The sequence below is a fragment of the Podarcis melisellensis genome (assembly GCF_964234715.1).
Source record: "Podarcis melisellensis genome assembly, chromosome: 4".
Lineage (NCBI taxonomy): Eukaryota > Metazoa > Chordata > Lepidosauria > Squamata > Lacertidae > Podarcis > Podarcis melisellensis.
In genome coordinates, this window is record NC_138531.1 from 103,095,616 (window position 1) to 103,121,248 (window position 25,633).

The window sequence follows — 25,633 nt, forward strand, 5'->3', positions numbered from 1 at the left end:
GGGAGGTGTGAGGAGGTCAAGGAAATAAGTAAAGGAAGAAAGTTATGTAAAGGTTTAATCTGTTCTTTTTCTTTTTCAAATGATTGTATTTTTCTGTCTTTTTTATTTTTCTTCTTTCTTCTTTCTTTTTGCAATTTTCAAAAATTGAATAAATATTATTTAAAAAAAAACAAAAACATTCTCCTTTCCCTTTCTCCCCCACAACAAACACTCTGTTAGGTGAATCGGGCTGAGAGACTTCAAAGAAGTGTGACTAGCCCAAGGTCACCCAGCAGCTGCATGTGGAGGAGCAGAGACACGAACCCCAGATTACGAGTTTACCGCTCTTCACCACACTGGCTCTCCACTGGGAGGATTCATTATTTTTATCCTACCCAAAGTGTCTGCATAGACCTGCTGAAAGAAAAACATTTTAAGCAGGCATCTCAGAGTACAGTGATGGCGCCTGCCTAATGTCACACAAGCTGCACTGAGCCAGTGTGTTAGTGTACTACAGGCACGTCCAGCAGGCAGGTCGTCTGTGGTAGATCAGTGGCTCCCCCCAATTGAAGCTCAACAATTTAGGCCTCCCTAAAAAAGCTCAACAGCTTTGACCTGAACCCCCTTGGGAGTTGGCCATCCCTAGTAGATGCACAACCAAGAGGGCACCATATGGGAGATGGGTCCCTGGCTGCATTTTCTCTCTCTTTTGCACTTGAGCGTCCCACCAGTGAAGATGGCAGTAATCACCCAGATGTGCCCATAATCAGCACCAGCTCCCAGGAGAGGGAGTAGGTCTCCCAAAAGCAATTCACAAGCATCCACTTAAACCTTCTCCGGTTAAAACAAAAAAATTCCTTCCAGTAGCACCTTAAAGACCAACTATGTTAGTTCTTGGTATGAGCTTTCGTGTGCATGCACACTTCTTCAGATACACAGATATCTGAAGAAAACACACTTCTCCGGTTATCTCAGCAAACACAATGACATTGTGCAAACAAGACGGGTATTTTCATTGCACACAGCAGAACAAACCTATTAAGACTTTCAGAGGGGTAAGTTTTGCTAATTTTCACTCAGCTTCCTTCATGGAAAATTCATTCCCTCCTCCCAAAAATATTCTGATTCTAGCTGTTTTCAGCTGAAGGAAATCAGCCCTGAGTGCTCACTGGAAGGACAGATTGTGAAGCTGAGGCTCCAATATTTTGGCCACCTCATGAGAAGAGAAGACTCCCTGGAAAAGACCTTGATGTTGGGAAAGATGGAGGGCACAAGAAGAAGGGGACGACAGAGGACAAGATGGTTGGACAGTGTTCTCGAAGCTACCAGCATGAGTTTGACTAAACTGCGGGAGGCAGTGGAAGACAGGAGTGCCTGGCGAGCTCTGGTCCGCGGGGTCACGAAGAGTCGGACACGACTAAACGACTAAACAACAACAACAACAACAGCTGTTTTCAACTGAATGAGCTGTTATTTTTCCTTGCTTAGGGTACCCATTTCTTTATTCAACTTGTAGCTCAGGGAAGCTGTGATTCAAACCTCGCAGGGTGTTGGACTATACAAATCTATGATTTGAGGAAGCGAGGGTTGGGGCAGTGGTTGTTGATTTAATGCCTGCTAATGGACTTTCCTTTGTGGCCTCTGTGGGAAAGAGGGTTCTGGGCTAAGTGGGCTTACTCTGGTCTTTTCTAGCAAAGCTCTCCTTAAAAAAAGAGTCCTGAATGACAGAGAACAAGGGTATGCAAACAGCACAGGCATCACAGATCCTGCTGGAGGGCACATTCTTGTTTCGTCTACATTTTCCTTCTATATCTCAGTCCTAACAGAACAGAGTTCTAATAGGACTCCAGTGCAAGAAAGACAAATAGTTGCCAACAGAGGAGGAGCAGAACCTAGTAAAAAGCATATGTGGAGTATGGTGACCATGTTCTCCAAGCCCAAATGCTTTTCTTTAGCAAAAGGTGCAACCTTGGTGCATTAATCCCTCTCCCTCTTGTTCCAAAGTTAAATGACTGGCTTGAAAAAATGGGACAGGGCTCAAACTGAGAGCTGCTGCTGATAATTTTATGGTTTTATCTTTTTTGTAATTGGTTTAGGGTTTTTTTCTACAATGATGTGAGACAGAAATTGTAGGAAATAAATAAAATCTATTGATCTACCAGGGTCCATCAAGCCTCTCCCTCTTACAGTGAAAGTCACATGATATCCAATTTCAAAATATGACCAATGTTCTTTTCATTGAAAACTCGCAGGGTAGCAGAAGCCTAATGAACCTGACAACTGGATCAAGAATACGGCGAAGTGGAACAGAGATGCTCTGATGCCAGAGGCTGGAGGCAGAAACAAAGAGTCCACTGTGTGCCATGTTGCCGGTCAATGACAGTGGTGCCCAGCAGCATCCTGCCTTCTTCCTCCTGGTGGGCATACCAGGCTTGGAGTGGGCGCAGGCTTGGATTGCCATCCCTTTGTGCACCATGTATGTCATTGCAGCCCTGGGAAACAGCATCATTCTCTACGTGATCAAGACTGAGCCCAGACTGCAGGAGCCCATGTACCTCTTCCTGGCCATGCTGGCCATCACCGACCTGGTTCTTTCCACCTCCACCGTACCCAAAATGCTGGCTGCTTTCTGGCTCAGTGCTGGGGCCATTGACTTCCATGCCTGCCTGGCCCAGATGTTTTTCATCCATGCCTTCTCGTCTGTCGAGTCGGGCGTGCTCATGGCCATGGCGCTAGACCGTTATGTGGCCATTTGCTACCCGCTCCAGCATTCGGCCATCCTCTCCTTGCAAGCCATAGGGACCCTGGGCAGCTTCATTCTTCTGCGTGCAGTTCTCCTCATCAGCCCCTTTGCCTTCCTGGCTAACAGGCTTCCCTACTGTGGCCACCAATTCATTTCTCACTCCTACTGTGAGCACATGGCTGTGGTGAAGCTGGCTTGTGGGAACATCCGAGCCAACGTTGTTTACGGCCTCTTTGTGGCTTTTGTGGTTGTTGGATTCGATATCTTCATCATTGCTATGTCCTATGTCATGATTCTCAAGACCGTGTTGAGACTCCCATCCCAAGAAGCTCGTTTGAAGGCCTTTGGGACCTGTGCATCCCATATCTGTGTTATTCTTTCTTTCTATATTCCAGCTCTCTTCACTTTCCTCACTCACCGGTTTGGCCACAATGTCCCCCACCATATCCACATTATAGTGGCTATACTCTACCTTCTGGTGCCCCCCACTTTGAATCCTGTTATATATGGGGTGAAAACCAAGATGATCAGGGAGAGGATTCTCACTATATTCCTTATTTCAGGTGGACAAAGAACAACTTTCAGGGAGGGCACATAGCTCAATGGTGGCTCACAGGGTTTGGATGGAGAACCCCTTAAGTTCAATCCCAGGCATCTCCAGTTAAAACCATCTCTTGTATAAAGGCTAGGAATTATATTTGTCTGGCACTTTGGAACATCCAATGAAGCTGAATGTTGCAAGATTCGGGAGAGATAAAAAGGGCTTTCTCATGCAGTGCAGAGTCAAACTATGGAACTTCCTCCCACAGGAGGCTGTGATGGCCACCAACTTTGATGGCCTTAAAAGTGAATTCATGGAGGAGAGGGCTGTCAAAAGCTACTAGCATAAAGGTAACCAAACATGCATTGGTTAATATGGTATTAAAAATAAAGAAAGATTATAAGGAAGCCAGAAGATGGAGGTTAGATATGAGGATCTTCCATAATAGCCAAACAGTAAATAAGATGGGGAAAGAATTATTAGACATATGGGAGTTTAATGAGAAGGTGCAAAGTACTCAATCAATAATATGAGATAAAATGAAAGCAGTGATGAGGGGAATTATTATTAGGGAATCCAGTAAATTGGGGGGAAAACAAGAGATGAGAGAATTAGAAGAAGAAATTAGGAGGCTGGAAAACCAATATATTAATAGTAAAGATAAAAGAAGTTATCCATAATAATAATAATAATAATAATAATAATAATAATAATAATAATAATAATTTATTGCATATACAACCACCCATTTGGCTAAAGATAAAAAGGAGAGAATTGGAAAATAAAGATATGGAAATAGTGCAGAGAGATTTGCTATGTGTTCACATGTGGTGGGTGTGTAAATATGTACAATTTTTTGGCAAAGGGTGTTTAAGGAGATAACAGAAATCACTGGGTTAAAGCTGGCTGAAAGCCTAGAGGTAGCACTATTATCAATTTATGATGGGGTGGGAGGTTTGAAGGCTATGAAGGTCTTGCTCACAAATTTATTGACAGCTACAGGAGTTATTATAGCAAGGAAGCGGAAGGGGCAAGGTGAGTATAAAATGGAAGAATGGTACAAAGAGGTGTGGGATATAGCTATCCATGATAAATTAACATGTGCTATTAAGACTGGGAATATGCAGCAGAAATGATTTTGAGGAGATATGGAAGGTGTTTGCAGAATCTGCACTGTTAAAATGGAAAAGGTCAACCCATCACAAGAAATGTTGAAATTTTGGGAGGCTGGATAGTTATAATGGAATGGTCTCGGGGTGAGATGCACATTTTTATTCTTATTTATTTATTCTTATTACTTTGTCATAATAAAAAATAAAAATAAATCAAAAAGGCTACTAGCCACGTTGGCTATGCTCTGTTTCCACAGATGGAGACAGCAATGGTTCTGAATACCAGTTGCTGGAATAAGTATCACCTCCAGCTGCGGAGGAAGAGCAGAGCCATCCTGGCTCGTTGCCACCCATAGCCTTCTCTTCCTCCATGAATTTGTTTTAAAACCATCCAGGCCGGCTGTCGTCACTGCCTCCTGTGGGAAAGAGGCTCTTCCTGTAGCTGAAGAGCCAGTAGGCCAGTCAGTGGGGATGGCCAAGTGGAGGGAAAGTCAGAGGGCTGGACTTCAGTCCCATTAGCAACTAGGCACCACCATTGGCACAGGCACAGATTCAGTCCCCTGCCCCAGGTAGGTGTTTGCTTTTAATTTCAACCTTCCCACCTGGGACAAGAGTAGCCCAAGTGAAGGGCCCTGCTCCTCTCCTTTAAAGGGACAGCAAAAGGGGCGTGTCAAGTGTTGGGATGTCTTTGCTTATTCCTAACCATGTATCCTAGGGATGCGGGTGGCGCTGTGGTTTAAACCACTGTGCCCATTGGGCTTGCCTATCGGAAGGTCAGCGGTTTGAGGCCCCGCAACGGGGTGAGCTCCAGTTGTCTTTGGTCCCAGCAGTTCAAAAGCACACAGTGAAAGTAGATAAATAGGTACCGCTCCGGCAGGAAGGTAAACGGTGTTTTTGTGCGCTGCTCTGGCTTCGCCAGAAGCGGCTTAGTCATGCTGGCCACATAACCTGGAAAAACTGTCTGCGGAAGCAGACAAACGCCGGCTCCCTCGGCCTGTAAAGCGAGATGAGCGCCGCAAGCCCAGAGTCATTCGCGACTGGACCTAAATGTCAGGTGTCCCTTTACCTTTAACCATGTATCCTAGCTGCTGCTGGTGCACCCTTCCAACTGTGTAACCTGTACTTTGAGCTGATGCCGAGACCACCTGCTCATTTCATTAATAAAACTTTGGGATTTCCTGAGTTGGGAGCCTGAGTCTTTCATCGGAGGGTGGGAACCAGCAGAGCTGTGAATGCATGATGAAACCCTGAGAGGAGGCCATAAAGAGAGAAAACAGCCTAAACTACTGATCCAGAGGGAAATCTTGTGCTTTCAGAACCACTGGGGCCATCTGCACACAGTGCGGCACTGAAGAAAGCGGCATAAATGCTCCCTCTACTCTTAGAGCACATAAAGACATAAGAAGAGTCTGCTGTGTCAGACCAAAGTCCAGCATCCAGCTTCCCACAGGGAACAGCTAAGGGGTAGGACATGCAAAGGCCGATGGTTCCTCCTCCTGCTGTTGCCCCCGTGAAGTTAGCATGTTTATTTCAAGCGCCTGTTGCTCAGCACCAGAAGTGAGTATCACCACTGGATTACTCTGGCTGACACCCAGGACCTTCACTTGCCTTTGAGCACTGCACAGAGCCACATAATTCGGTTCTGTACTGGATTTTGTTAGGCTATTGCTTAGTGCGGGGATAAAAATACACCAGACCTTGAGGGTCTGGGGTCTTTCTTTCTAGAGGGTAAAAATATCATTTGGGCACTCCTTTGTTATTACCGGGAAATTGGAAGGGGAGGGTGAGGGACCACCACCACCACGAGCCTTGCCTCTCCACACCACAAGGCAAAGACAAAGAGTCTGTTGCTTGCGACCTGGACCTGAACCTATGGGAGTCAAGGTTAGGCGATTGTGGGGTGCTCCAAGGACTCCCTATTACATTGCTAAGTGGAAAGTGGCTTACAAGCACGATCTGAGTAAGTGAAAGAAAATCTAAAGTACAAAGCAATGCGCATGAGCCTATTAGTTTAATGCAATAACAATACAGACCCCAACCGGGAAAATGTGAGTCGGGGTTTTTTAAAGCACTGGAGGATATTGGACACACACTCAACATTTTTCTTTCTGTAAGCTGGCTTTTAGTAAATAACGATTTCAGAAAATGACATATGTTTTGTTTAAAAAAATTACTGTATCAAAAATTGCATGCCCATTGACTAAGTGTATGTGTGTGCATGCATAAGAAAGTAAGTAAATAAAATATGCCTTAAAATGCCATATACCAGCAGAATGTGCGGGAAGTTCTAGGAGAGGGTAATTTTAGAATTAAGATAATGCACTTGTTGAACCCATTTACTGGTGTACTGACCATAATGGCCAGAAAATATTGCCTCCCCTCGAAAAAGAACTCGACAAACAGCATCCGAGAGAACAATGTCATTCTGTTAGGATATTTCCAGAATTAGGTGCAAGGGAACATATACATATATACTGTTCCAGTACGAAATGCAAGAACATCCTGTTTTCATAGTGGTCAAACAGATGCCTGTTTCCAGTAACTGGCATTCAGAAGCACTGCTGCCTCCAACTGCAGTGATAAAATGTTTTATTCTATGTCTTTGCCGCGGGATCCCATTCACCCAGTGCTTTACCAGCTGCACTGGCTCCCAGTGGAGTACAGGTTCATGTTTAAGGTGCTGGTTTTAACCTTTAAAGCCCTATATGGCCTAGGACCCTCGTACCTACGGGACCACCTCTCCTGGTATGTCCCATGGAGGACCTTACAGTCTGCAAATAACAACACCCTGAAGATTCCGGGCCCTAGGGACATTAGGCTGGCCTTGACCAGAGCCAGGGCCTTTTTGGACGTGACCCCGGCCTGGTAGTGTGGCATCTGAATATAGACTGCATTTTTAATCAAGACTTATATTGGCTTATATCTTGATCAGGTTCCTAAATTAAATGGGCTTAGATTTTCAAAATGTTTCATGCCAGGCAGAAAAAACCTTGGCAAGAGGTTTTCTCCTAAGACAAGAGGGCCCCATTGATTTATGGTAGAAAAAACAATTCTCAAAGTCATAAAAAGGGAGAATTACATATGCTGCCCCAAGGCTGAAAAAACACTATTAAGAATGGGTAAATAAGTAAAATGATACCAATGGGCCTCACGTTAAACCTTGAGCTGAATTCTCTAAGGCCAGAAGCAAATGGGAAAAACATTTAGCTGACAGAAAAAAGAGAACATTTTTAGGAAATCTTCTAAAGCTGTTTCTTTCTCAAACTGAGAGAGTTAAAAAGGGCAATAAAATGTTGGGGAAAGGCAACTGGCTTGGCTGGAGAAGAAGCTTCTTTCTACTTTATTTTTAGGCTGGAAAGGGGGGTGAAAGGAGGAGTGTAAACTAAAGAGGCTTCTTTTAAAAGCTGTTTTTTACTGAGTTCCTTCCTTTTTACTTTGAGAAGCTTTATTCTTTTAAGAGGCTACCTATGATAATGTATGAAATATATTAGCTTAAATATATTGGCTTAAATGTAATTATGCAAAGGATTTAAGGAATGCTAGATTCTTATTTCATATGGTTGTAAGAGTTGTATTTATCCTGAAATTAAGTCAGCCACCAGCCTAGCCCCCCTGCCAGACAGAAGACGCCATCCAAGCACTCTTGATATATAGTTGTCAGGCATTTGTTTAGAAACCTTAAATGAAGGAAATCTTTCAATGTTGATGTGAACTCAAGATCCTTGACATCTGTTGAACATAAAAATGTAAGATTAAACATTTGTTTTAGAAGGCAATAGGGCAAGAGGTGAGCTGGTAATTAAGATTCCATGTAAGATATATTATTACTTATATGTCATATATATAGCTCTTTGTCTCCCTTATAAGGGCAAGGAAATGGGTGTATCTTTTGTGGGTGTATCTTTTGTGATTGGTTCTACCAAACAGCCAATAGGAATTCCAACCAGGCTGATTGGACAGAGGCAGCCACAGGAGGAGCAAAGGGGGCTGGATTAAGGGAATATAAGTGCTGGCCAGAATGGCAGGAGGCCAGGCCAGAGCTTGGTAACCATATACCACTGTGCCTCTCATTTATTTGTCTGACAAATAAATTATTATTTTAATTTCTCTATTGCTGCGTTGAATATTTCATTCCAGCTAAGCGTTAACCACAAGCAGAGGTGCTACATTTTATGGTGCCGTGACTCGGATTCGAACCACAAGCAGAGGTGCTACAGTAGAATGCTCTCTCACAAGAGACCAGGGCCCTGCAAGATTTGACATCCTTCCACAGGGCCTGCAAGACGGAGCTGTTCCGCCAGGCCTTTGGTCAGGGTTCAGTCTGACTCATTTTCTCTTTGTATAAGAACAAGCACGAAGGAGGTTTCTCAGCCTGCTCACAGGTCCTTATAATATCAGTGGAAACAGTTGGTCCTGGCGAGTATTAACCACTTTCAATTTTAACCTGAGGATTGTTATTTGTCCAGTTTTAACTTTAACTTTAATTTATTAATTTAATAAATTGAATTAATTTTGGGATGCATTTTAATCAACTGATTGCTTGTTTTTATGCATATTGTATTATTTATAAGAGGTTAGCCACTCTGAGCCCAGCTCCAGCCGGGGAGGGTGGGGTACAAATACAAATTCATCATCATCATCATCATTATTATTATTATTATTATTATTATTACATGACAAGGGTTGGGGGTTGTTGGCGTGGGAAGAAAATGTCAATAATAGAGAAGTGGCTCAGCAGCATCTAACAATGTTTATCTCCCCGCTTTCTTCCATGCAATTCAAGGCTGTGTCTTTAGGGATACCCACTCCACTTGATATGAGAATAGGGGAGACACTTGCCCAGAACACATAGCTGCCCTTCACTGCACCAAATGTCAATTATGATAGATGTGCTTCAGCCCCACTGGAACCAATGTGGAAAGTGTAGAACATGACTTAAGTCCTATTTGATTTCAGTGGCAGCTAAACACAATTGACCGGGTGCAACCCACACTATCAAGATTTCTCTAAGAGAGCAATTTTTTTCCATGCATTATTTTCAAGTAAGCACAACTGTTTACCATATTATGTATTTTTGTGTTTTCATATTGCAAACTGCCCTGTGATCCTCAGATGAAGGGTGGTATATAAATGTAATTAAAACAAAAACAAAAATTGAACTCAACAGGGTTTACTGCCACGTAAATGAGCAGGGGCTTGGCCTGCTAGAATGAAATATAGACTCATAGAATTGTAAGGTTGGAAGGTAACCCAAGGATCAACTAGTCCATCCCCTTGCAAAGCAGGAATTAAAGGCCAAAATATCTCTGACAGATGGCCATCCAATCTCTCTTTAAAAACACCCAGTGCAGGAGAGTCCGCCACCTTCTAAGAGAGTCCATTCCACTGCTGAACAGCTCTTTCGAAAAGCTCTTCGTAATGTCCTATCCACCAGAGAAGCAGGAAACCAGCTTGGTCCATCATCCATGAGATGGCCTTTTAGATATTTGAAGATGGTCATCATATCACCTCTCAGTCTTCTCTTCTTCAGGCTAAGCATCCCCAACTTCCTCAACTGTTCCTCATAAGGCTTGGTTTCCAGACCCTTGTAATGCCTAGCTTTCCCTAAGTCTACACCTAAGGGAATCCCTAATTTATGCTATTCATACGGACACCTGTAAAGTTATTTAGCATGGGAATGCCTTTGTTGTTGAGGATCCACAAAGTTCACATGCTGTCTCAATTTGTGGCTCTTCCCTCCACTGCAGCCAGCAAGACTATCCATGTGCCATGCCTCCCATGAGTGATGTCTGTATTTAACGGGAGCTATGCCACCCCCTACTCCTTTATCCTGCTGGGTATCCCTGGTCTGGAAGCGTCCTACTACTGGCTCTCCATCCCTCTTTCTTCAATGTATGTCATCACATTGCTAGGAAACTGCACCATACTGTATACAATCAAAACAGAGCAGAGACTCCACAAGCCCATGTACATCTTCCTCTGCATGCTCGCTGGCATAGACCTGGTGCTCTCCACCTCCACCCTGCCCAAGATGCTCTGCATCCTCTGGTTCCGAGCTGGGGAAATAGATTTTGGTGCCTGCATGGTCCAGATGTTCTTCATCCACTCCTTCTCCATCATGGAGTCGACAGTGCTTGTAGCAATGGCCTTTGACCGTTACATAGCTATTTGCAATCCTCTGAGATACGACTCCATCCTAACCAACCCACTGCTGGCCAAGATTGGAGCAGGGGTCATCCTGAGAGGCACAGTCTTCATCATCCCAATCATCATCTTGGCAGCCCGTCTTCCATACTGCAAGACCAACGTCATCCCCCACACTTACTGTGAGCACATGGCTGTGGTGAAGCTGGCCTGCTCAAGCATCCTGGCCAATGTTGTCTATGGGCTTCTGGTGGCTCTCCTCGTAGTGGGGGTGGATTTGCTGTTCATCACTTTGTCCTACTGCATGATCGCCAGGGCTGTCATGGCTCTGCCGTCAAAAGATGCCCGCTATAAGGCTTTCAGCACCTGCGCACCTCACGTGGTGGTGATCCTGGTCTCCTACACCCCAGCTCTTTTCACCATCTTAACACACAGGTTTGGCCATCATGTTCAGCCTCACGTTCACATCCTTCTGGCCAACTTCTACCTCCTTTTCCCACCCATGCTGAACCCCATTGTGTATGGTGTGAAGACCAAGGAGATCCGTGAACGAGTGACTCACATAGTTCTCAGGAGGAAGCGACCTACATAACAACAAGCTCTCAATAAGGGCTTGCAGTGTTGAATGCAACAACTAGAAGGCCAACGGCAGTAAAGTAATATTAAAAATAGTAAGGCTGTAAGCACTTTTTTTAAAATCCCATGTTTTTTCATCTTAACGGGTGGTATTCAACTGACTCTTACTCAGAATTGACCCATCAAAATTAATGAATATGACTAAGTTAGGCCCATTAATTTCAGTGGATTTACTCTGAATAAAACTTAGCTGAATACCACCCAAAGTCTTTTTGTGCTTTATTGATGTTATATCTGGTGTTCAACATAACTGTGAAATTGTTCGTGCTTCAGTAAGTATATACAGCTTTATCCAATGTTAAGTCCTACTCAGAGCAGAATCATTGGAATTTAATGGTCATGAGTAACTTAGGGTTAATGGGTCTATTCTGAGCGGGACTGGCATTGGCTATAGCCCATAATTTACGGAATATGCTTAATTTGTTTTATCCTCTCTGCAGCTGTATTTATGTCAAATTTAGATTCATCTTTTTAAAATGTGTTTGCAATTGTTTTACATGAATTGTAAGCCCCTTATATGGTTTTTGTTATACTACAAGTTTTGTGTAACTTTTTTGTGATACAGTAAATAAATATTTACTGGTGGAGTCTCTTTCTTTGGAGGTCTTTAAGCAGAGGCTTGACAACCATATGTCAGGAGTGCTCTGATGGTGTTTCCTGCTTGGCAGGGGGTTGGACTCGATGGCCCTTGTGGTCTCTTCCAACTCTATGATTCTATGATTTGTTGTATGTAGACATCTCAGAAATCCCTGTACCCGGAACCCTATTGTACCTGCCATAATTCCCTGTCATGGTCACAAAGATCTCCAGAGCACAAGACTCTTAAAATGAGAGGGAGCCTGAGACAGGCGGATGCCAAAAACAACACTGAGTTGAAAGGGATCCTGAGGGTAATCTAGAACTGGATGTAATACCCCAGGTGTGGCCTAACGAAGGCAGAATAGAGCAGTACGATTACTTTCCGTGATTGGAATACTATAATTCTGTTGATGGTGTCTAGAACAGCACTGGCCTTTCTTTGCTGCTGCATCACATTGCTGATTGACGTTAAGCCTGTGGTCTGCTAAGACCCCTAGATCCTTTTCGTATATACTACTGGCAAGCCAGATGTTCCACATATTATATTTGTGCAGCTGTTTTTTTTTAAAAAAATAAATAAATCCCCAGTGCCATAAAAGGAAGAACTACCCCAGGTTAGAAGAAATTTTAAGTAGGAAAATAGATAGGAGAGCTTCCCCACTCATAAAGGTACTTAGATCATAATGTTGATCTGGAAAGTGAAGAGTGTGCCTGTGTGTATGCTGGAAAAAGTACTCTTGTTCCCAAGAGCACCTGTTGGCTATCTAAGGAAGAACGAAGAGGGAGGCATCCATGCCCACAGAGGTCTTTGAAAGCAACTGGCAGAGGCTGAAGGGAATTAGAAGCCTCCTCTTGGGTGCTGACCAGACTGACCTATAAATAAGACCTGGCAGAAGTTCCCTCCACCGGATCCTAGAGAGGCTTGAGGGCACTGGGCACAACATGGCCACTTCTTCAAAGGGAGATTCTGCAATCTGCTAAGGTGAGTGACTATATTTAGCCTCAGGCAGGTTATATCACCCAGGTGCTGTTCCCCTATAAGAGCTGGTGATGACTCCTTCAGGTGGATGCAGAAGCAGCATGTAAGGCAGAGGTGACCATCTTCATAGCCTGTGTCTTCACCCAGCCAGTGGGATTAGGCTTTTTAGGGCTGGAATTACAGTCAATTGCATGAAAGAATACATTCTCCCTTGAAGACCTGCTGAGACTTTGGACCCAGCTTGGAAAGTAAGCTGGAGTGGCTTTTAAAGACAAGGAAGTGTACGCTGAGAGGCAAAGGCTGCTGTTAAAACATCAATTTAATCTTCTAGCTGAAAGCCCCCTTGCTAGGGCCATAGATACAGCAATGCTTCTGAATTCCAGGTGCTGGAAACCACGGGAGGTGAGAGAGGTGGTCCTCAGGTGCTTCTTGCAGCTTTCCCACAGGCATGTGACTGGCCACTGTAAGAATATGATCATGGACTAGTTGGGACCTCGTTGCCCTGATCCAGAAGGGCTCATCTTATATGCATACTGTACTCTCTAAGGAAAAGGAAGAGCAAGCTTTCAACACATAACTGATATGTCCAACAGAGACATGTCATGTCATAATGTATTAGGCAAATGGATTCTGTAGAAGCTGGCAATACGAATTTGACATCTAGCCCACAGATTACCTGTGTAAAATCCACAAGGGATTTTCTTGTTGTTTAACGTTCTCCACATGCACACACCCCTGGATAATTCCACAGGGTAGAGCATCGCATCAGAAACAAGCCAGGAATAGACAGGCAAAGCAGATGAAGCAAAGCGGGTGAGACTTCTTTTTTTGATGTATCTCATGTCAGAATCTCCCAAACGTCTCTTCTGTTTCTTGCTACCCGATGCCTTTAACTGGAGATGCTGTTAGGAACTGAGCCTGGGACTTCCTGCATATTTATTTACTTACAGTATTTCTTACATTTGTATACTACCTTTTATTTCAAGGAGCTCAGGGTGGTGAACCTGGTTTTCATCTCCCCATTTCACCCTCACATCAACCCTGTGAGGTAGGTGAGGCTGAGCGACAGTGACTTGTCCGAGATCGCCCAGTATGTTTCATGGCCAGGTGGGGATTTGAACTCCTGGGCCGAGTAACTGCACTATGGGTCCTCACTATTTACATATCCAGTTGGGGAAAGCTGCATCCGTGAACTTTTGCCGGGTATCCAGCTGTTAAAGGCCTCAAGAGCCTTATCACCAGTTGCTACTGTTATACCAGCAGAGTAAGAAGGTGCAAATTTTTCAAAAATCAAATTTGCACAATAGTTGCTCAGGTCAAAGCAAATCTTTCCCCTGGAGCAGAAGAGGCAGGCTGAAGAGTTTCACAGAATCATAGAGTTAGAAGGGATCCCAAGGATCATCTAGTCCAACCCCCTGCAATGCAGGAACAGCTAGTGAGGAACGACTAGGCAGAAGACAGCAGAAGCAGCTGGGGGAGGGTTGGCTGAGATTACTATACACATTTTGCTACTTGACTAAATGAAGAAAATATCACTGAATGTTCAATTAACGTTAGTGTCCTTTAATTGTAGGCAGCCAGGCACACTAGAGGATAAACGGCTCTGAGTATCTATCACACTCCTGAGTGCTGTTACCCAACACTTAAATTTCAACTGTTGTATCGCTGCCGACCTTCACCATTAGGCCATGCTGAAAGCTTGTTTTTCTTCCTGCCAGCAGGAATGGGGTTGAGCAACCAGGCTAATTTATACCTGCTGGTGGAAACAAGACCTCAAAATGGTGGTGTGAAATTTTGCTGGATGCAGAACATGCCCTTTAACTGTTGCCTGCCTCCCACACCTCCAGATTAACAAGAAGCTTCTCCTTTGCACAGGCCATAGGAGGAGTCCCAAGGCTCCTCCAGTCTAATATGTCTGCCTTTGGCGGCGCTTACAATGGTACCCTCCACCCTTCAATCTTCCTCCTGCTGGGGATCCCAGGGCTGGAGGCGGCCCACATCTGGCTGGCCATCCCCCTCTGCTTCATCTACGTGGTGACTGTGTTGGGGAACTGCACCATCATGTTCGTCATCTGGGTGGAAGAGACTTTGCATGAGCCCATGTACTTATTCCTCTGCATGCTGGCTGCCATTGACCTGGCTGGATCTACTTCCGTTGTGCCCAAAATGCTTTGCCTCTTCTGGTTCGGCTCACAAGAGATTCGCTTTGAAGCTTGCTTGACACAGATGTTCTCCATCCATGCTCTGTCCATCATCGAGTCGGCCATTTTGTTGGCCATGGCCTTTGACCGCTACATGGCCATCTGCCAGCCGCTGCGCTATGCGGCCATCCTCACAAATCCTGCCATCGTGAAGATTGGCTGCCTGGCGGTTGCCAGGGGGGCCATTCTGACTGCCCCATTCCCCATCCTTGCCAGCAGGCTGCCTTACTGCCGAACCAATGTGGTCCCCCACACCTACTGTGAGCACATGGGCATTGTCAGGCTGGCCTGCGCTGGCACTGTGATCAGCAACATGTACGGCTTGACCGTGGCCTTGCTGGTGGTGGGCCTGGATTTAACGTTCATTGGTGTGTCCTATGCAAAGATCATTGTGACCGTGCTGAGGCTGCCATCTCGGGAAGCCCAGGCCAAGGCCTTCAACACCTGTGGCTCCCATATCTGTGTGATTGTCTTGGCCTACACACCTGCCCTCTTCTCCTTCCTCACACACCGCTTTGGCCACAATGTGGCCCCCTACATTCATATCCTCATCGGCAACTTCTATATTCTGGTGCCTCCCTTCTGCAATCCCATCGTCTATGGTGTGAAGACCAAGCTGATCCGTGACAAGGTGGTCGGCTTACTCCTGAGGAGAAAAGATGTCTCCTAAAAATAAATAGAGGCTAGTGACGCATCTGGACACTTACTGGTGGGGCAGTGAATGCCAAAAAGAAAAAAGAAAGGACACAAATCCAGTCGCTTTTGGTCTTGGACCCAGAATCATATCTCTTATGAAGTATATGAACATTTAGAAAATTCCCATAATTAAAATGTGCACTAAAACAACACAGTAATTAAAGCAGGAGAGACAGGCTGAGAGATCAAGGGAAGGCAGGTGCAAATAGGTGCCAACACACAAGGGGCCTCTTGTATTTCAACAGGGAGTGCATTCTATTACACCAGGGCCACCAGTGTCCCCTAAAAACTAATAATGATTAGGTCAAGACAAGACTAGGCAAATTCCATTTGTTGATATTAATCCCCTTTAGCAGGTACCGGAGGGGAATACAATCTTCCAGATAGTTCAAGGTGCTGGTCCTAACACACAAGTCCTTATGCAGCTCAGGACCAGGTTACTTGAGAGTTATTTCTTACCCACACATTAGATCACTGTAGTCTGCAAGAGAGTTTCTTTTGCAAGTTTCAAAGATCTCAAAAGCCTCAACTCAGAGCAAGGCTTTTAGAACGGCTATCCTTGGTCTGTGGAATAGGGTACTTTTCGAGGTAACAAGAGATACCTGCTATCTGCACATTCTGAAAATGACTGAATACAACTCTGTACTTTCTCAGTTGGATAAATGGATCTTTACCAGAAAACTTCATTGTGTTTTTGCCTGTATTTAATTATATTGTGTTTAAATTGAGACAGTGGTTTAGAAGATAATAAATAACAATAACAACAACTTGTACAGAGTTGTTTAGGGCTTACACACACACCTGGCCTTAATACTGGCTTGCTGACTAACAGGCAGCCAGCGTAGATCCTTTAGCATGGATATATGTGCCTGGTAGAGGGCCCTAATCACCACAAACTCAGCGTTCCGCACCAACTCCAGGCTCCAGGCGCACATACCAGGGAATATGTCACAATGGCCTAGGGATAGAGAAGAAATTCAATTCAGTTTGCATCTAAAGGCTAACCTAACTAACTTGCAGTTCACAAAAAAAATCAATCCGAAAAGCAGGCACCCTTCAAAATTCACACTTCTCCAGATTTTGCAATGCAGTTCTCCAACCAAGTTATGGGTATAAGAACGCATGTACTGGGGAAAGTGTGTGAGCAAATGCATACATCACTGAAAATAACACACAAAGATACATCAGGGGAAATGTGCTTAGCAAAATATGCGTGTTAGGTGAAACTGCATATGGTTCTAATTCATACAGGGGATTCCCACCATCACCACATATCAAACATTGTGTGTGCAAAAGCTTTTGAGGAGGTTGCAAGACCTGGAAAAAGCTTTTGCAGTTGGATTTCCAAACAAATGAATGGCCACATGCTCCTGGGTTTGCTGGCCTACATGCTTCCAAGGAGAAAGAATGATCTCCCTCTCTAGTATTGTCACAGAAGTTTCTTTTTGACCTTCTGCTAAAAACATTTTTGTCTGGACGAGCCTGTCCAGATGTTTAGAAAGCTGGTGCAAGTTTAAATATTTTGCTTCTCGTCTATTGTTATCTTTTCAAAAGTTTTATTTTAAAACGCTTACATAGCAGGTAAGTTCCATGGGGATGCATTTCAAAAAGACCGTAAAATACTTAAAGGTCTCCTTCAACGGAGCCTACAGATGTGCTGGCAGCTGGACGAAGGCGGCCGGGACATCCTGACCTCTGAGATTATGGGCACCTGGGAGCCAAAGTTGCATCCTGGCTCCCTCCAAAAACAACAAACCCACTTCAGCCTTTTACAATTTACATTTCTTTTTTAAAGGTTTTAATGGTTTTTAGCAATATTCTTATGGGGTGTTGCTTTGAGATTTGCTTGTTACAATAAAGTGGTATATAAAATTTATGAACTAAATAAAACAAACATTTAAACTCCTGCCCACATTTTGGAAAAAAATGTTTTGTTTTTGTTAATTATTTCATTAGGCTTTTTGGTTTTGTTTTGTAAACTGCTTTGAGGTGCTGGCAATTTTTTCCCCAATTGAGAAATGCATAAATATCATGAGCTAAATGAAATAAGCACGTAGCATTGGGGTTTTTTAAGTGCTGACTTGGCAACAGCCAGAGCAACAGGCTGGCGAAGAGAGAATTTTGTTCTGTCTTAATTTTAGGACCTGCATTTCCCCCACCCCACGATTTTAATTCTGTTTTTAACCATCACCTTCTCTGCGTTTTAGCACAGCTGCATTTCACCCGCGCGGTTTTCATTCTTTTCTTTCGCCAGGTAAAATTTGTGAAGTTTTCCAAATCAATGCCAAATTAAACCAAAATTGTGTGGCCTTCCGTTCGCTCAAAGCTGCCCTGAGTCCCCCTCCCCAAAAAATATTATTTATTATATAAATAACATATTTAAATTTTCCTCAGGAGAGTCGCGGGAGGGCCTCTTTTTTTGGGCAGAGGAGACAGAAACGCCTCACTTTCCTCTCACGCAAAGCGGCGGAAAGGCATCGCCTGAAAATACATAACTAAAAATAAATGAAGGAGCGGCTGCTATGACACCTTTTACGAGTAGAAAGGAAATGTGGGAAATTTTTCTCTTCACCAGCATTTAAACGGGTTTTTTTTTTTTTTTTTTGGAGAAAGATTTTTCTCCTCAGGTTCTTCTGCCCCTCCACCACTCCGCCTTCCCGCGCCTCGCGACCGGGCTGCGCGCGCAGACGCCCCAAACGGCAATGGCCGCCGCGGCTTCTTAGGGAAGAAGGGGGCGAGGAGAAACTGAGCGCTCCTCCTCCTCCCCGCCTTCGCTCAACGCGATGACGTCAGGGCGAACAGGCGCCTCTCTCCTCGCTCGCTCCGCCTACTAGTCCGCCTGCCTCTTCCCCCCCCCCCGCCCCCCGCCGCCGCTCTGTATGGTCGGGACGGAGGAGCTGGGCTGACGTCACTTCCCTCGGCTCCTTCTCCCCCCCACCCCCTCACGGCGATAAGTTTCCCGTCGTCCCCCGCGCATCCTCCTTTCGCCTCGCGCGGCCAAGATGGCGGACACGCAGGTCGGAGCGGCTCCCCGTGACGGGGGGAGGGGGAGAGACTGCGGGTCCCCTGGAAACGGGGATGGGGGCGGCAGGGGGGGGTTCCCGTCTCCGTTAAGGGGGGGTTAATTGGTGGGGGGCTGAGAGAGTGGGGGGGGCTCCTGCTTTCTCCCGCCCTGAGGCCTCCGAGGCCGGCTTCCCTCAGCAGCAGCAGCAGCAGGAGGGCCTCGGCACCGGCCCTCGCCTGCCTCCCCTTCCAACGCTCAGGCGGCCCTGCAAGGTCGAGACGCCACCCCCAAAATCCCGGCTTAGGAAACGGGCCTTGACCCCCTTCCTGAGACCACGGCGAAGGAGGGTCCTGCTGCAGGATCAGGCCCGGGGGCGGGGGCAGCGCTGCAGCCCATTATGAGGAGCTGGAAATCGGGCACAACACGTGCTCTCCCTTCCTGTGCTTCCTGTAAAACGATGAGAAGGGGGTTCTGGATCAGGCCAGAAAGGGCTCACCTGGTCCGGCATCCTGTTCTCACAGTGGCTGATAAGATTATAATAGTAGTAGTAGTAGTAATAATAATAATAATAAATTATTATTTATACCCCAGCCACTCTGGGCAGTTTTCAACAAAGCATTAAAATACAGTGGTCTTTTAAATATTAAAAGCTTCCCTCAACAGGGCTGCCTTCAGATGTCTTCTAAAAGTCTGGTGGTAGTTCTTCTCTTTGACATCTGGTGGGAGGGCGTTCCACAGGGCCGGTGCCACTACTGAGAAGGCCCTTCACCTGGTTCCCATTAGATGCCCATTAGGGGAAGGCAGCAAGCAGGAGCACAAGGGCAGCTCTGCCTCAAGCTGTACAGGGCATCCGATGGCCCTCTCCATGAATTTGCCCTCACCCATTCAGAGCAGCTGGCGGGGGGGGGCAGGCCTTCCCAGGGCTAGAGGAAGAAAGAGTGCCTGTTTAGGCTCAGCCGCTCCTTTCCATTGCAAAAGGACTGCAGCTTTGCTGGTGACTATTCTCTGCAACACCAAATGAATTGCTTTGCCTTCCTAAGGTAGTTGGGGCCCAGCTTGCATGTGCTGCCTTCCTATCGTCCCTCTTGCTTCTGGGAACAGTTTCCTAAGATGCCCAAACTTGGGGTCACACTGCTTCTAATATTCACATGGAGCAGGATGTGTCTGGTGAACCATGGCCCATTTCTAGGCTGTTCCATTCCATCTTGCAGGCTCCCGCCCCAAATATGCTTTTCAACATGCGAAACAACCATCCTCTTAGCTCCTATAGGCCTGGTGGCCCAATTTTTCTGTTAAAGGGAGTTAAAGCTTCTACAGCTTACTTTTTAGCCAAGACTGCTTCCCAAAGCAGCCAACTAGTCCATTTAGTATACAATGTTATCAGAGTGTTGTGGTGCAGTTCGGCACCCAGTCCATAATCTAGTGTATCCTACCAGACAGAAGCAGTTTGAAAGCACCTAGCAGTTCGAAAGCACCTCCGGGTGCAAGTAGATAAATAGGGACCGCTTACCAGCGGGAAGGTAAACGGCGTTTCCGTGTGCGGCTCTAGCTCGCCAGAGCAGCGATGTCACGCTGGCCACGTGACCCGGAAGTGTCTTCGGACAGCGCTGGCCCCTTGCCTCTTAAGTGAGATGGGCGCACAACCCCAGAGTCTGTCAAGACTGGCCCGTATGGGCAGGGGTACCTTTACCTTTTTACCAGACAGAAGAGCCAAAGAAGCAAAGAAGCTGCCTGTGGACTCTGCAGGACCCACAGAAGCTTCTCATCTGCTAATGACCCTTAACAGATGACAAATCTAGTCTATGTTCTTCCTTTCTAAACCCGTTTATTGTTCCTTTTTTCTCACATGCAGACTGAGAGGGCGTATCAGAAGCAGCCCACAATCTTCCAGAACAAAAAACGTGTGCTCCTGGGAGAGACTGGCAAAGAGAAACTCCCCCGCTACTACAAGAACATTGGTCTGGGCTTCAAGACCCCCAAAGAGGTATTGAGCTTAGAAGGCAGTTTGGGCCAACGGGAGGGTGCTTGTTAAGCCCTGTGAAGTTTGTAAAATTATACACAAAGGTAGACTACATTTCCGCTTTTATACTTTCCCTTGTGGAAACTTGAGTACAAACCTGTATGCTCAAAATAATTACTATATGTGGTGGAGTCATCAGGCCAAATGTTTAAGCAGTAGGATAGTTTCCCTTTGCTGACGTATGATGTACATTCTCACGATGGTCTTCCAAGCCCCAATGGTGAAGGGGCTTTGACGAGAGTGTCCAAGAGGACCTTACTGACGTCAGCTCATGTGCATAAAAGCAAGAGGCCTGACTATTTCTTCATACTGCAGCCTCTTGCATCTAGGATATGATTTTATCACCAAGGTGGCAAACCTTTCTGTCTCTGGGCTGGACTGCTATCGGCAGCATCCACGTAATGGGATGTGCCTACTTCCAAGAGATACGTTACTGTTAGGTGCAGGAAATGCATCAGAGAGAAAGGTTCTTGCTTGGCTTTTTCATCCATGATCCTTTTCTCTAAACAAGGATTTGTGGGGGCTGGTTTTGCAGGAAGTTTCTATGATGTAAGATCAGTGTAGATACACACACATACTTCCAGGCTGAAGCAGCAGCCCAGATGTAGGTTTTACCCCTTCGGTGATAATTTCATTACCATCATCAGCTGAAGTCAAGCTGAGAACAGGACTGCATTAGGAGGCAGGCTGAGAAGCAGCCCTCCTTTCAGATTGTCTCTGGCTGGGAAAGAAATGGGGAGAGGTCTTAACCGGGAGGACTATTGCTGTATTTATATGAGGAGAAAGGGGGCCCTTCATTGTGCTTGTGTTGTCTCCTTCCTTGGTTGTGTTCTGATGACTCTTTCTTTGCATCCAGGCCATCGAAGGCACATACATTGACAAAAAATGTCCTTTCACTGGCAATGTGTCGATTCGGGGCCGCATTTTATCAGGTAAGAGGAGGTGCTGTTTAAAGCTAACAGAGTACAAGATGTGGACACTTACCTCTTGTTTTTCTTGAGCCCTGTGGTGGATTTGCTTCCTGTGAGCCATCGAGAAGTTTAACAGTGATCTGGGCATTGAATTTTTCCAGCGCACCAATAAGCCTTTGTGTGCTTTGTAGAGGTGCATTTGTTCAATAAAAGCAGTAAAAAACAATACAGAAGGTGAGTTTTGAAGCAGCATGAAGTACACACTCATATTGCAGTGATGATAAATCAAGTGTACATTTAAAAGTCCCATATGGAAAAGGAAACCTTGGGTGCCTGTGGCCCTCCCAATGTGGATGGACCACTCCCATCTGCCCCAGCAAGAGACATGGCGTCTGATCAGCAATGATGACAGGTGCCACTTTACTGCCACGTGGTAGTGCTGTCTTCAAGACAGCAACTTCTTCCCAGACTCCCAGGGCAGAGCAGGGATTTCATGCAGGGCAGGTGAAGATCCTTATTCCTTGGATGTAACCCCTTTCCTTTTGTTTCCAGGATTTATAAACCAGATTTCTACAAGAAAGCACCCTAAGTAGCATGCAACTTAACTCTGCATTAAGATGGATAGAGTTTAAAAGCTATACAACTGCCTAAACAAACAACAAAACAGTAAAATCAATACAGCTCACAAATGCCTGATGGAATGAGTGTTTGCTAATTCTTGGGTTAAGGAAATGTTTTGCAGGGACAATTGGTCAAAATGGGTTGAGATTGGATAGGAAATGTGTTTGATGCACGGTAGGGCAGCCTCCCTGTTCAGAAACAGACCCCAGCATCCTGTAATCAGAGATTTTGTTGTGGCCATTGTTCCAATGTTCTTTTGACATCTAGACCCATTTTGGTAAATGAAGCAATTGGGACTTTATTGGTGTTTACTGGTCAAGTTTGTTACTTTTGACTACCTTATTGTAACCTTAAAGCAGAGGTGAGGAGCCTTTGGCTCTCCAGATACTGTCGGGCCACAGTTCCCATGATCCCTGGCCATGGGCCGTGCTGGCTGAGGCTGATTGGTATTGGAGTCCAGCAACATCCGAAAGGTCCCCCAAGTTCCTCATCTGGTTTGATTCTATGTAAAAAGTGGTGGGCTTGTAACATCATTTGAATGATTATTTAGAGCATTCCCCCATAGAGCTGTGTGGCAGAGCCATATTTTGCTGCCAATAGCCCAGAGGTGCTGCACATCTGTTCCCAACAGTTCTCAAGCTGCAAATGATGTTTTTCTCACGATGGTCTGCTGAGCCCTCATGGTGAACAGGGTTCTGATGAAATTGCCAAGTGGCTGAACTGATGGTGCTTGAATGGACTGAGGAGCAGACGTGCTTTCCTTATCTTCAGGTCTGCTGTATCTGAATTGAGCCTCCTAAATGCACTTTATTGGTGTTTGTGTGGTATTTTGTGCCTCTGCCATCCCACCACTCTCACACAGGCATCCCTGGGGGAACTCATGAGAGATGAGGGGGTGGGGGAAGAGGCAGGCATGTTCCTTTGCAGAGCGGTTATCATTTGTCTTCCATTCTCCCTCCATCCCTCAGGCGTGGTCACCAAGATGAAGATGCAGCGCACCATTGTGATCCGCAGGGACTACTTGCACTACATCCGCAAGTACAACCGTTTTGAGAAACGGCACAAGAACATGTCTGTGCACCTGTCCCCTTGCTTCAGGTGAGAGGGTGCGGGTCTCTAGCTGCCATCCCCGACCTTGCGCAGATACTGTTTTGTCTGGTTCCTTCAGGTCTTTATAGAAAATTGCATAAGGTTTGCAGATCAGTTCCTGCTTCCTGCTGTATAAGCTGACACAAATAAAATAATTACAACACACAAAGAACAGCACCAGTTATTTTTGCCCCTGTGTATTTGTAGCCCTCTTTTAGTGCAAACAACAGAGAACTTTTTGTAACTGGGTTTGTGGTTGGTCTAGCAAGCATGTTGGTGATGATGTACAAACTCACGATGGTCTTCCTAGCTCTCTCGGGTGAATGAGAGGCTGCTGAAAATGCCAGTCTGGCAGTCACTGAACCATGAAGCTTGCTCAGTTAGAGGGTAGTTATTGTTTTGTTTTTGTCACCTGAGTTGGTGTTTTATTTATTTTTGTTTTAGGGATCATATAAGCTGTTCATCAACACATCTGCCACTATTTTATTCATTTATTTATTTGTCTTTTCATGTTCCCTCAGGCTTAGTTTGCATTCTGTCAAAAAACAACATCAAGCCCTTCTTTCCCTCAATACGCTCTCTCCTACATCCCTGTCCTAAAGTTGTTGTTACTTTCTCATGTTTCCAGGGATGTGCAGATTGGAGATATTGTGACTGTGGGCGAGTGCCGTCCTCTCAGCAAGACGGTCCGGTTCAACGTCCTCAAGGTGACCAAGGCTGCCGGCACCAAGAAGCAGTTCCAAAAGTTCTAAAGTGGCTCCTCATGGCTCTCCTTGGGATGCTCAAATAAACCTTTTGTAAAGACCTTTGATTTTGTTACTTCTGGGGAAGGAGTTTTTTGGGGGGTAGGGAACACAACTCCCTTGTGGCACATCCCATCTGCTTGTATCATCAGCTGCCAGAATTTGTTCTGTGAAAAGAGAACTCAGTAATGCATGCCTAGAAACAATTAAGGGTGCCATTAGTAAACCAAGTGCCAGTAGGGGTAGCAATTAAGTATTGTGCTTAATTGGGAAATCTCCATGGTGGAAGTTAATTCTAAAGGAGGACAGCAAGTCCTTCAGTTGTTAGGTGGGCAGCATCTCCTTTCATTTCTAGTGACACTGAAAATAATCTACAGCTTTGCTCCCTTACAAGAAATCTGCGTAGATTATTGTCCTGTTGGCCAAGCTATTTTCTTTTTTAGCATAGGGTTTCAGAGTTAAAGGAACCATGCTCATCTGTTGCTTTGGTCTGGATAAATGCCCCTGTGTTTCATCTGCATTACTTGAAAGCAAGGCTGCCTGGTGGTTATGTTTTGAAGGGCAAAAGGGGGTTTGCTGGTCATATCTAACCCACCAGCAGGGGAGTTGATTGGATTTTTAAAAAATGCCACTTGTGTTTCTTATAGAACCTCTGGAGACTGTTCTTCTTGCCTGGGTAAAACGGCTTAGAATAGTGTTTCCTTAACTACAGCACTAATACTGGGGGGAAACAAGCATTGCCAACCTAATTTAATGAAGATGTCTCTGCGCTGCTGCAGATTAAGTAATCGGAGTTTGGAAAGGGACTGGCATCATTCCTAAGGATTGTAGCACAGTGAGATGCCACTCAACAAAGAAATGTTCATTGACCACATATCTGTCATTCCATGTTAGACATAAACAGCTAGAACTGGTTCAAGAGCACACATGATTTCAGGCGAGCCACAACAAGCAACCAGCATTCGTTCTCACCTGGTGACTAGCCACATAGTAGAGTTGTAGCTTGGATCACAAATGCCTTGGCTCCCAAACAAGTTGGCTGCCGAACGATTGAAACCCAGAAGTGAGTGTTGTGGTTTTCAAATGATTTTCGGAAGCCAAACGTCTTCCATAGCTTCCAGTCGGCTGCAGGACACTCCTGCAGCCAATCGGAAGCAGTGGCAGGCAAACACAGAATCATGAAAACTTAGGAAGCAGAAGCTTGTTATTCTAAGTTCCATAGTCCACCTTTCATCTAAAAGTTATGGGGTGGGATACAGCTGCCTTAAAACCATAATGGAGTGTTTATTTCCTGCCCATCACTAGCAGGTCTCAGGGCGAGTAAAAAAAATAGAAATGGTTGAACCTGATTGCAGTGACCGTAGTGTGGATCCTGAAAATAGGCATCTCATGACTCGAAAGGTCAGGGTAAAGAGGTGCACCTGCCACCAAAACAATATTGAGCAGAGCAAGAACATAAGCAGTGTGCCTTGCCCTTCCACCTTGTAACAGATTTGAGCATGATGTGCATTGGTCTATCTGCAGCGAGCCCCATCACAGGGAAGGCGTGTGCAACAAGGAGACTAATGCGCAAAGAGGGAACTTTGCTTGGTCTCTGCAATTCCAGCAATTCACTTCCACAAAGTGGGGGCAGCT

General features: G+C 45.4%; 5 protein-coding genes across 10 annotated transcripts in view; 4 read left to right on the forward strand and 1 right to left on the reverse strand.

The window, feature by feature from the left end:
- Nucleotides 1-25,633, reverse strand: part of LOC309369078 (uncharacterized protein) — a 421,063-nt gene that overhangs the window by 260,917 nt on the left and 134,513 nt on the right. The gene's annotated exons all lie outside the window — the stretch shown is intronic.
- The window catches only part of LOC309369105 (uncharacterized protein), a 245,140-nt gene that overhangs the window by 203,370 nt on the left and 16,137 nt on the right, over nucleotides 1-25,633 (forward strand). The gene's annotated exons all lie outside the window — the stretch shown is intronic.
- Nucleotides 943-11,727, forward strand: LOC309368803 (uncharacterized protein). Its single transcript, XM_081909109.1, has 2 exons — nucleotides 943-3,312; nucleotides 10,159-11,727. The coding sequence occupies exons 1-2, from the start codon at nucleotides 2,343-2,345 to the stop codon at nucleotides 11,109-11,111; spliced, it is 1,923 nt and encodes a 640-aa protein (XP_081765235.1). The 5' UTR covers nucleotides 943-2,342; the 3' UTR covers nucleotides 11,112-11,727.
- LOC309369258 (olfactory receptor 52P1-like) lies at nucleotides 12,340-16,522 on the forward strand. The gene has a single exon (XM_081910062.1). The coding sequence runs from the start codon at nucleotides 14,625-14,627 to the stop codon at nucleotides 15,582-15,584; it is 960 nt and encodes a 319-aa protein (XP_081766188.1). The 5' UTR covers nucleotides 12,340-14,624; the 3' UTR covers nucleotides 15,585-16,522.
- Nucleotides 18,477-24,060, forward strand: RPS11 (ribosomal protein S11). Its single transcript, XM_081910202.1, has 5 exons — nucleotides 18,477-18,627; nucleotides 20,467-20,598; nucleotides 21,491-21,566; nucleotides 23,135-23,264; nucleotides 23,884-24,060. The coding sequence occupies exons 1-5, from the start codon at nucleotides 18,613-18,615 to the stop codon at nucleotides 24,005-24,007; spliced, it is 477 nt and encodes a 158-aa protein (XP_081766328.1). The 5' UTR covers nucleotides 18,477-18,612; the 3' UTR covers nucleotides 24,008-24,060.

Excerpts from the sequence above, each read along its gene's own strand:
- LOC309368803 (XM_081909109.1), top strand. The coding sequence starts at position 2,343 with ATGTTGCCGGTCAATGACAGTGGTGCCCAGCAGCATCCTGCCTTCTTC. Across the intron at positions 3,313-10,158 it reads AAGAACAACTTTCAGGGAGG|TGATGTCTGTATTTAACGGG; the intron begins GCACATAGCTCA and ends GCCTCCCATGAG.
- LOC309369258 (XM_081910062.1), top strand. The coding sequence starts at position 14,625 with ATGTCTGCCTTTGGCGGCGCTTACAATGGTACCCTCCACCCTTCAATC.
- RPS11 (XM_081910202.1), top strand. Across the intron at positions 21,567-23,134 it reads TCGGGGCCGCATTTTATCAG|GCGTGGTCACCAAGATGAAG; the intron begins GTAAGAGGAGGT and ends TCCATCCCTCAG. Across the intron at positions 23,265-23,883 it reads CACCTGTCCCCTTGCTTCAG|GGATGTGCAGATTGGAGATA; the intron begins GTGAGAGGGTGC and ends TCATGTTTCCAG.